This window comes from Musca domestica, unplaced genomic scaffold, assembly GCF_030504385.1.
Source record: "Musca domestica strain aabys unplaced genomic scaffold, Musca_domestica.polishedcontigs.V.1.1 11, whole genome shotgun sequence".
Classification (NCBI taxonomy): domain Eukaryota; kingdom Metazoa; phylum Arthropoda; class Insecta; order Diptera; family Muscidae; genus Musca; species Musca domestica.
In genome coordinates this window covers 11477130-11489572 of record NW_026712133.1, presented here as the reverse complement: position 1 = coordinate 11489572, position 12443 = coordinate 11477130, and the positions used below count along the sequence as shown (strand labels likewise).

The 12443-nt window shown below is 34.8% G+C and overlaps 1 protein-coding gene across 7 annotated transcripts in view; it reads right to left on the bottom strand.

Moving 5' to 3' along the window:
* LOC101895687 (protein cappuccino) overlaps positions 1-12443 on the bottom strand; it is a 184509-nt gene that overhangs the window by 89563 nt on the left and 82503 nt on the right. For 6 of the 7 annotated variants that reach the window (XM_020039327.2, XM_020039329.2, XM_020039328.2 and 3 more), the window contains one exon: positions 5929-6324. The exons of the other annotated variant lie outside the window; for it this stretch is intronic. In XM_020039327.2, the coding sequence (XP_019894886.2) occupies positions 5929-6324 (396 nt within the window). The remainder of the gene's footprint in view (positions 1-5928; positions 6325-12443) is intronic. 7 annotated transcript variants of the gene reach the window in all.

Below are 12443 nucleotides of genomic sequence, written 5' to 3'. Positions count from 1 at the left end.
TAACGTATCAAGTGATCATAGTTAAGAGTATTATCCGAATTTTATGTGGGTAGTTGGTTATTTTATTTTGTATGAACTCTCGTTGAGGGAAACATTTAAATGTACCAAGTTTGAAAAGAATCGCTGACCGGATTCGCAAGTTTGAGGTATATATTGCGAGAATTTGTGAGGAGGTACCAAAAGGGATGGGCCGATATATATCATCTCCGAACCAGCTTTGAAATGGAAGAAATATTAAGAAGTGCAAAATTTGAAGAGAATTTAATGTTTATTTCGCAATTTATGAGCGTTTCGTAATTTAAATTCAGTCCCACTTATGAGGGAGGTACCTGAATTAGAGGTCCGATATATTCCATCTTCGCACCTGATCTTGAGTTGATAGAAATATTTGAATATGCGAAATTTGAAGACAATCAGGTCCTTATTTCTTACTTTAAGAGTTATGATTACTGAAAATTTTGACACTTTGAAGTGCTTGGTGGAGTGGGACGATATTACGCATTTTCACACCTGATGTAGCACTAATACGAATATTAGAATTTGCAAGTTCGAACAAAATTGGATGATCCTCTCTTGATCCATGAGGTAAAATATTTTCTATGAAAATGTTGACTTTTTGTGAGGGAGGTATCAGAAGGAATGGACCGATATTGTTCATCTCCAACAAGTTTGGATCAAATCGTATGCTCCCTGCGAGAGTTATCGTGCGCACCAACTAGCCAGACAGACATAGGGACGGACATACCTAGATCGGCTCCATATGTCTTGAAACTGATGTGATCCAGTGGGAACACATGGACAGTATTCGCCCTCCTCTCTGGTACCTCCCCAATGTAGGTTCAATATTTTGAGTAATCATAACGCAAGTCAAAATATATTTAAATCATAGGTCCAAGGGAGTTTCACTCCTAACTCGAATTCAAACGGGACACATGCAAGAAGGCTTACCTCGATTTCCAGTGAGAGTAAAATCCACTCGAAATGGATTAATTTACATAAAACAATGGAGTGGAGGATAAACTTCGGGAAAACTTCTATGTGCATAGGTTGAGGGCATACAACATCTGTTGGCAAAAACGAGTAACACTTTTTATTTAGTTTTGATAACCCTTATTATAGGAAGGTATATTAATCTTATCAATCCGTTTGTAACTATATCAAATATACATAATATCACTTCCCTCGGAAAATAAAATGATTATCTGTTTTAGAATTGTACGCTGATCAAAAATATTCATACTTTTTGGGGTCAATGATAATTACGTGATCTGCCATTCATATAAAATTAAAAAAAACTTATGTTACGCTATGGCAACATTTTTTTATCAAAAACCCAATAAACAAATGTATGTCTAGTCATTATTTTGTTTTACTAAACCCGCAACACCCGAGTAATCAACGGAATCCCACATCACTACATCACACTTCGTTTGCTGCGAGCATAAGAACAACCAACATTTAGCTTTAGTTTTCAAGCCTGTCTTTTGATTCAGGCCTTTGTTCACCCTAATTGCACTTTACTGTTTTGTACTCTCGCATTTGAGCACAACACACACACACACACACATGTAAACTACGTACGTATATTCGGTTCAAAACAAAACACAAAATATACATTGGAATGAATAAAAGTCATAAAGCGGATGGTGGATGATGCAGACAATAAAGCCGACGAATGATGATTGGTATTCGCTGAGCTGGCCACACTTTAATTGGCCACAATTTACAATTGGTCGGAATATGATGGAAATATTGGTCGATTAGTGATAAGAATGTTTGTTGAATGTAAATCTGTTCTACATAAATGAGAGTGGGAGCGTAGGCTACTGCATTTATATTTAAGCATCAGTTATTAAGAAAGCACAGGGGATTAGGGTTGGAGTTGCGAAAGAACCAATGCGATTGAATGATTCATTGAAAAGAGTGTATGAACCAGTACCCACGTGTCTATTCACTAAGAAACACTAAAAACCCCTATCAGGTCACCTTGTCGGTTAACATAATTGTCTCTGTTTTAAGATCCACAATATTAATGCGATTTATAACTTAATTTAGCCAATTGATTGATTTTTGAGCTTTATTGTATTTTTATACCCTCCACCATGCCATTCCATATGCAACACCTTAAAACAATAGTCGGAGACCCCAAAACGTGTATATATTCCTGATCAGAATGAAATAATAAGACGATTTTGCGATGTCCGTCTGTCTGTCTGTGAAATCACGATATAGTCAACATAATTTAATCAAAGGTTTATATTATATGCCGTCTAATTGGTACTTAAAATGAGCTATTTTGGTTAAATTTCAGGTATAGCCCCCATATAACGGTACCTCCCGATTATCGGTACTTTTGAGGTTTCTGCAACAATTTCCAACCAAATAAGCTAAAACTTCTTGAAAGGTCTGCTGCCTCTTTGATATTCTACTCTCTTCATTATTTCATTTTGCTTTGACAAACAGGTGGAAGGTATAAAAGAACTTAAAGTCCTTTTTACTTTTTTGCAACTGAACATACTAAGTACCGCGTGCATATGGAACTTTACTATGTATTCAAAGAAGAATAATTGGACTAATTAAAGGAAATCCAAATGATATGGTTTATTATCTAATTTTTAATGTAACAATTTCCAAATTAAAAGTGAAATGCTGAGCTGGATTGACACCTTCTAACATGGAAAAATGGGCTTTTATTCTGTCCCTAACTAAATCTTGATCGATTCAGCTAGTCGAGATATAAGCTGTGTTCCAGAACATGCCATGTTCTATTTTTACCATTTTTATTTGAACACCCTTCCCATACCCAGAAATTTGAAGGCAAAATTAAAAGAACGCTCAGAAAATTTCTGATTCCTTGACAGTATTTAGTTTAACATTCTTTCATTTTCTAGCTTTGTTATTAAAAACATGCGAACTTAAAGGAACTATAAACCGGTTTGTTGTTGCAACCGACTAGGGGAGAGGAAGAGATCGTTTACCAAAGGGAGGGAGAGAAAAGCAGCAGAAACAAGGACAGCTGTGAGTCTAAAAATGCGCGTACAAACATACATACAAATAAAATAACTAAAAGAGTACTCTATAAAAGTAGAATCAGCTCGATTTCGAACGAATTTTACTCCTAGTCAATAGCATACTTGCTCTTATTCCAGTGACATAGAGAAATAGAATATGTTCGATTTCCAATATTGAGCGAGTTTTACTTTCTATTCGAATTTCGGACCTCTGGTTATAAAAACCTGGGCCTATACAAGTTAAAATCTATACACACTTTAATATTTTCCCCTAAAACGATTTTCACATAGAAAGAGAAAGGATCATTCGGTTTTGTGCAAACTTTTCAAATCCATATATTATTGTCAGTGTTAGATTAGGAGCAAAAATGAACAATATCGACCCACGGGATGTACCTGATATCCCCTACAAAGGGTCAAATTATTGAATATTTATATCTCTAATAAAACGAGAAATAAGCATCAGATTTTCTTCAAATTTCGCACATCCCAATATTTTCTTTAACACAAGATCTGGTGTGGAGATGGTAGATATTGGCCCACTCCTTGTGATACCTCGCCCACAAAGGAGTCCACATTTCGAATTACCATAAAACGTAAAATGAACACTCTATTATTTTCAGACTCGGCACATCGCTATCTTCTATCAAAACAAGATAATATGTGAAGATGGAATATGTCGGACCATTCCTTCTTTTACCTCCTCCGCAACGTGTCAAAATTTTAAAAAATTATATCTCTCATGAAATGCAAAATACACACCCGAATCACAATATTTTTACTAACATAATATCTGTTGTCGAGATCGTAGACCTGCCCCTTCTGGTACCTCCTCTTCAGAGGGTCAAATTTTTGAATACCCAAAACGCTCATAAAATGGAAAATAAGCATCCGATTCTTATTCATCCCAAGATCGCAGATATCGGTTTGCTCCTTTTGGTATCTCCCCCACAAGGGGTTCAAATTTGGAATAACAAAACGCTGATATAATGCAAAGTAAACATTAAATTCTCTGCAAGTTTCACACGTCGCAACTATTTTACTATCTTTAGAACTGCTGTGGTTGATATCCATCGCCCATCCCTCTTGGTACCTCCCTCATATAGGGTTAATATTTACAATACTTGTATCTCTAAATGTTTCTCTCAACCAGTGTTCTGATTTGAATATGGAATTTACTGGCCAACTCCCTATGGGGTTTCCCCCACAAAGTGCTAAAATTTTGATTGACAGTTTTTAGATTGACAACATTTGATTGAAATTGGCTACAAATGTTTGTTTTTCTTTAAATTTTTTACAATTTAAAAATGTTATTAGTATTAGACAAAGTAGAATTCTTCGGTCCGTTATATCTCAAGCCGCACTTTCATTTGAACATTTTTCGAAAATTATCACATATCTCATATAAATTGAAGGAAATAGTCGATATATTCAAAAATTTGGTGCTGCGTAATATTTATATAAGACTTAGATCAGATATTGGCCCACTCCCGCGGTAAGGGGTCAACAATAAATAAATTTAAATAATAAATACACCACATAGTGAATAAGGAAGCGAGATAGACCAATAGTTTCTTTTGAGGACCTTGAAAGAATCACTTTCTGAGCCGATTTATGGACGTCAGTACGTCCGTCAATATATTTTTGTGAACAAAAGGCAGGTCGCATTTATTACCCGAATTCTATTGAAATTAGTTATAATCGGATCAGATTTAGATATAGGGTTAATTGTGCGCCAAATGACCAATATCAGACCAAATAACCTGCATTTTGGCATATAGACCGAATTCAGTATAGGAGCAAGTACATTAAATTCGGAGAAAATCGGTTTAGATATAGCTATAGCTCCCATATATATGTTTCATCGGATTTGGTGTTTAAGTCCCCCACATTCGTAATATGCACACCACAAGAATGATGCTTGGTATCAGATATCAAATATAGCCCAGAAATACCTGTGCCAAATTGTATCAAGATCCTTTCAGATTTGGATGTAGCTCCCATATATAGCTTCAACCGATTTCGGATTAATTGTGCATTGAATACCCAATATCAGTCCAAATGGTCTGAACTTTGGCACATCCGACCGAATTTAGTCTAGAATAGCTCCAATTTATATGTTTCATCCGATTTGGTGTTAAAGTCCCTCAAATACGTAATATGCACTCCACAACAATAATATTTTGTACCAGATATCAGAAATACCTCTGTTGAATTTTATCAAGATCGGTTCAGATTTGGATATAGCCCCCATATATATCCTTAATCCGATTTCAGGTTTATTGTGCAAATAATGCCTAATATCAGCCCAAATGAAATGAATTTCGGGACGTAGGTTTCCATTTTGTGGAACTTGGCTTCAATATATATATATATATATTTTAATATGATCCTTTTCGAAATGATATTTGGTATAAAAGATTAAAATGTCTCCGTCCAATTTAGTGAAAATCGATTTAGGATTGCATATGCCTCCCATATATTAGTTCCCTCTGAAACCAAATTATAACAAATGTTTATAGGTTGTATGATCTACTTCAAATAAATGCTTTTGTTACGGGAGCTCTACTAAATATGCATATTGGTGTAGGCTATCATATAGTCGGCCCCACCTGACTTTTGACTTTTCCTTACTAGTTTTATAAGTTGACATTGGAGTAGGGTATACATCTGATGAAAAACCCGACTGATACTTTCTAGCTTGTTTATTATAAATTATTTTTCGGTCATTTCCACTGTTTAGCCTTTGCTAATATTTCTTTCCTCTTGTCTTCGATTATCTTAGTTGTTTTCTCCAACTCATTAGATCTAATTACACTCAAATTATTAATGCGATGTTTTTCAACAGTACCATTGTTTTGTTCCCTGTTATGTTCTCAACAGATTTATTAACGTTTCTCTTTTGTTAAAGACTTACTGTGTTCATTTGTTGTTGCACACGTAGCTGTCGTTGGAGTTGTAGGTCTTATTTCAACATCCACACTTGTCTCTGTTACTTCAGATGTAAAATTGTCTGATTTTGTGGTTGCCTCCACAAAAAGATTTTCAATGAATTCTTTGTGATCTTGGCTCTCTTTCGTTGAAAACTGATGTTGTAATTGTTGGTGTTGTAATTTATCATCGACCTCAACCATATGTTCACCAATTCGTTTTGCTTTTAGTACTGATGTTTTCAACTCTGGGGTTGTTGTCGCAGCTAATCCCTCTTTTCTGACACAGGGTGGTTGTGGTGCTAAACGTTTCTTTTTAGAACCGCTGACTTTTCTGGGATCAGTTGTTTTAGTTGTTGACTTGACGCTTTGCCAACCAGCGCCTTAGGAGTGTAACAAAGGAAGAAAGAGCAAACAATTCGGAAAATAGAAACAAGTTGACTTTATTTTTCCATTAACTTGGCAATAGGCAACGGCAACATCAACAACAACGATATTTAATTAATAAATGAATTAATTGGAAGAGAGTGATGAAGTAAACCACAAAGAACAATTAAAGAAATCTCAAAATGAGAACACCATGCAAACAACACATTTACTTGCAATACATGTACGTGTGCATGTGTGTGTGTGGGTGTTTCTGTTATAGATTGAATTTGGGTAGTACAAAGGTTAGAGGGCAAGCCATGCAGGCACAGTGTTTCAAAATCTGGTTTGGTAGATGGGTACATGTGTATTTAAAGTGGAACTTCTAAGAGACTATGGGTTTTAGGAAATATCTAAATATCTAAATGTACAATTATTTTGAAACTACTTTACGCCTTAACAAATAATTACTTTTCGAGAATAATCAATTGTTTCGCTACTAGGCTTAAGGCTATACAGTTCAATATTAAACAAATAAATTTGCAGACTTCGTTTCATTATTTATTTACAATTTACATAGGATAATACACCTAAAAACACATCAGAACTCCCGTTTATTGTGATAGCTTTAGACGTTTTAAATCAAAGAATTTTGTGTCGTTACGCAACACAAATTAACGACTCCAACAATTTGTAATTACACAAATGCTGAGATATAAAAACTCGTATTGTATTGCATAATGTAGTATAACCTCAGCTTGATGGGCCGTGAGGGTATATGCCATTTGATACGGCCAAAATATGATGATGAAATCCGCTTCAGTGCATTTAGAGTCGATATAGCCATGTTAGTTCCTCTGGATGTTTATATGTCTGTCTGTCTGTCTGTCTGACCGGCTAATGCTCACGAAATTCGAAATTAAACCAATAAAAAGAGGAGGTGCATATGATCCGATTTCGAAACAAACTTGTACGATACTTGTGGGGGTCTAAAAGAACAATATATAGGCTAATATGACACATATGGCGGACGAAGATGTATATGGGAGCTGTAGCTAAATTTTGAACTATTATCACCAATTTCAATAGGGTTCGTCATTGGGCCAAACAACTGATTTGTGGAAAAATTTATTTCACCAACCTGAACACGTCAGTCGACTGTCATAATCTGTGCACATAATAGTCGCATGTAAAGAATTGCATTGATGTTTAAAAATGTTACATAATATAATAATATTGTAGTGGTTTCTTCAATTTTCACATTATTTTAATCTGCCGTTTTCTTGGATGGATTCAAGCAAGGCTGAGCAAGGAAAAAACTAAAATCACTCTCGCCAATGATACACTTAACAACAAAAATGCAGATATTTGAACTCCAACATTTGGAAAGTAACTGATGTAAAAATATGCCTGCTAATGTCGAAATTCCAGTATTCGAGGGGTATGCGTCACTTCTCTCATTAGGTGCATACAATGCAAATTTCAAATTTCAAAAAAGTATCAGTTGGTTTTGCCGAAGGAGTGGACCGACATTATCCACTTCTCATCTGAACTAACTCTGATATAACCCGATAAAAACTACAGCGTTCCCGATTTGGACTATATCGATTTATATCACTTTATATGAGATATGTGATAATTTTTTGAAAGTGTTGAAATATCCATAAGGTACCAAATATAGTGGATTGACTTCATCTAATACTCATAAAAATTTTGGGATGTGGAAAATTTAAAGAAACTCGGAAATCTATTAGTAATTTTATGGGAATAATTGTTAATCAACATTTTAACCTATTGTGGGGAGGTACGAGAAGGAGTGGGCTGATAAATTCCATATTCGCATCAGATCTCTGGATGAGAGAAATATTTACATATACCAAGTTTGAAGAGTATCGCTGACTTGTTTTGCAACTTACGAGAGATATAAGTATTTAAAACTGTTCAATAATTATTCAAAAGTTTGCCCCTTGGGGTGAGACACCACAAGGAGTGGTCCGATATATTCCATCTTCATAGCTGATCTTTTGTTGGTAAAAATATTGAGAGGTGCCGAGTTTGAAAGTGATCGGATACTCATTTCGCGTTTTATATGAGTTATAATTATTCAAAAATTTTACCCAGAGTAGGCCGACATAGCACGGATACAAATTTTCGGATTTGCACAAAATTTGACGATCCTTGTTTGTTCTATATGGTAAATTATTTTCTATAAAATATTTGACTTTTAGTTTCGAAGGTACCACAAGAAGTAAACAATGATATTACAATGTACCAAGTTAGGATTAAATCGAATACTCCCTTCGAGTGCTATTGTGTGGACCAGCCAACCAGCCAGACAAACGGACATACACCCCTAAAGCGACTACAAATATCCTGAAACGGATTTGGTTCAAAGAGACCTGGGGTCTAAAACCCCTACTTTGATGAGACACGTTTTGGCCGTATCAAATGATAAATACTCTCTGTAGCGATATGGCTGAGGATATAAAAAATGGGTAAAATTGTCATAATATCGAATAAACGATGGATAGGATCTATAGAAATTGTACTGCAACAGGAGTAGAGAAAAATTACGAAATCCAAACTTAGAATTTTAAAACATTTCGTTAGAAAATGTGGCAAAAATCGTCAAAATACCGAATATTGGAAAGTGCCGTTATATGGGGGCTGTGGCAAAACTTGGACCTACTTGGACAATTTTCTAATACAGTGGCTGACACCCTTAGCTAATAACAAATATTACATTTGAGACACATAGGCTTAAATCACAAGGGCATTGAATATCTGTTGGTACCGTTTTATGGGAGCTATAAGGAAACATGAACCTACATATGTACGCAATGTTCTGCTACCTTGAATACATGATCGGTGTTTTGAGACATCAAGGGTCTTTGAAGATTTCGGATTAGTATTCCTTGGAAGCCGTTGATATTAGGTATATAGTGTCTTGAGCAATACTGCAGATTAAAATACGAAGATAACTTTGGTCGATAATTTTAACTCTCAAGCTACTTTTTAAGCGCGATCAAAATATTCTGCAAAATTATTTGTCATGAAATTCTGCTATAGTTCCTAGAAGGCGTCAAGTGTCTAAACCTTATCTAAACGCTAGAAATTCATATATATTAAAACACATTCTAGGGATAAAGCTGTACTTTGTATGAGTTTATGAAAAAATCGTCTACAAAACATCATTTTGGGAGGATGAGGTCAAATACAAAAGTATCGTCCATCCAACTTCACTTTGAGACACCAAAGAAAAGTAATCTTTATTTCCACTGTATATCACAAAAATATGTTCCCAAATAAAAAAAAACCGAAAATATTTCCCCATTATACCCTACACCACAACTTGGTCAGGGTATTATGTTTTTGTGCATTTGTTTGTAACAGGCAAAAGGAAACAAGATAGAACCATCATCTGCATAGAGTCACATTCTGAGTCGATTTATGCATGACCATCCGTCTGTCGGCCCATGTATTTTTGTAAACAAAGTCGCATTTATTGACCGATCCAGATGAAATTTTGCACAAGTCATTTGTTTGACACCAGGACGAACCCTATTGAAATTGGATATAATCGGTCAAAATTTAGATGTAGCTCCCATGTATATATTCATTCGATTTTCCCTTTATTGTGCACAAAACGTATAATATTAGCCAAAACATACGACCAAATTAAGCCTGGAAATAAGTATGCCAAATTTGTTCGAAATCGGTTCCGATTTCTAATTTTTGTCCTTCACAGCTATAATATGCACTCTGTAAAAACGATATTGCGGATAATATATCAGAAAGAGCCCAGAAATAGCTTTGCTAAATGTTATCGAGATCGGTTCAGATTTGGATATAGCTCCCATATATATCTTCGTCCGATTTGCCTTTTATTGCGCACCAAACGTGTAATATTTAACACTTACAACCAAATTTAGTTTACAAACAAGTATGCCAAATTTAGTGAAAATAGGTTCAGATATAGCTATAGATTTCGATATAGCTCCCATATATATCTTTATCCCATTTCAAGTTAATTGTGCACCAAATGGGTAATATAAGCCCGAATTATAAAGGTACAAATACCCCGCAAAGTTATTAGTTGCTTTGTACTTTAAGTTATAACTAAAATCATAATTGGTATGATTAAGTTCTAACAAATTCCCTATGAAATCTTTTTTTTGTTATAGGGTATCATATAGTCGGCCCTCCCGACTTTGAGACTTTATTGGTTTTTCCTTAAATTTAACAAGATACCAATCCAAGTCAAAATCTCCCTTTATGCATCATAATCTGGGGAAAGTGTCAAATGAAGAATTATTCTAGAACAAATTTCATTATAAGTCTCTGAAAAATTTTTTTGGAATAGCCCCCATGTAGGGGCAACTCCGTTGTCAAGTGTTCTTTACGTTATATGTAGATTTTTGATACAACCCTTATTTAAAAATACCTCCGGATTTTAATTATTTCCAAGGTCTTGACAATATTTTCCAATCTACTTTAACTCTGTTTTGACTAAGTTGTTTGACTGAATTAGCTACAACTTAATATTTTCGGTTTTTATCAGCAAAAAAAAAATGTTCCACGTTTTAGGGAAGCCCCCATAGAATAGTAGCAACGATTTCAGATATTTTTAAGGTTTTGGGCACGGAATGAGTTATATTTTTTTATGATCAAATACTGGAAAGTAGATTTTGTTAGTATAGCCCTACATTTCAGACCCCATTTGGAAAACACTTTAGTTTCCGAACGAAATGAATTGTTAGTTCTGCAGGACTTTTGGTATTGAAAATGGACGAAGTAGGACCTTGTTTTGGTATACCTCCAAGTTTAAGTTTTTTGGCCAGTATGTGCTCCCATTTCCCACCGGAAATGTTTTAAATTTCGTATTTGAAGTTCCTAATGGGTACTACAGTCTGTGACAGAAAATTGTCTATGAAGGTCCTCGTCAGAGGGCTGCAATGAGTATGATCGAGTAGGCTTGATCACACACAGTGGAAATACAATCAAACTCAATCAGTCGGTCAGATGCAACATGTTCATTCGAGTTACTCAAGCCAAACGAAAAAGTTGTGATCAAACATGTATTGATCGAATTTTTGTGATCGCAATCAAACAGCTCACATGAGTTATTTGTACGAACTTATGTTGAATTGTTCATAACGGGTCGATCATCTATGAGGAGTCTTGTCGGTTTGATTCATTCCAGTTAAGTGAGTGATTTGATTTGATTAAAACACAAATGTTCGAAACTGAGCGAAATCATGATTGCAATTTTACAAAGGATTTCATAACTAAAAGCTGTCCCCATAAAAAATGTGTGCAAATTATATTTAAAAAATGTTTTCGTTTTATTTGGTTTTTTGGTGTGTTAGACTTCAGTGACTTATTTGAAAAAAAAAAAAAACAAAAAACAAAATTAAATTTTTTAATAAAGAAACACATCATTGGTATTTAGAAAACTAAAAATGTTTAAATATTTTTTTATTTTACAATATTGGTCAAGATTTTTCACAAACTTCGACCTCTTCGTTTACCTACACCTGTGTAGTTCCTACTTGCAACAATTTCGTTCGCACTATCACAATATTCTTCCATTTCAAATATTAAAAAAGTCAAAATAAACTGTCCTAACTTGATTAAATGGTTGAATAAACCATGACGCTGAGCGAACTCGATTCAAAGAAGACAATCACGGTTGTGATTGCTCATTTACATTCATGTGTTCGATCAACTCACGTTGCTGAACACATCAAACCGTCTCGAACGCTCATATTTGATTGTGAGTGAAGTGATTCAAACTGAGCGTTCGATTCGATCCGAAGCGAAAACGGTCATTTCATTCAGATCAAACTAAACGACTGCATCAACAAAAATCAGGTAAGAAACCGAGTATGCTTGAATTTTTGCATACTCGTTGCAGCCCTCTGGTCCTCGTATAACCCCCATATAAAGGTTCCTCTCAATGTTTGCTATTTTTAACGGATTTTTTCTTTAATTTACAAATTCCCTCCAAAATGTAGTTTTACTTATATTATTTTATTTCCCTCTACGTTTTGGTACAATATCACTTTTAGGCAGTTTAAAACTAAGAATTTTATACAAATCCTCTGCAATAAAGTGGCTAATGAAGAGAAGGTAT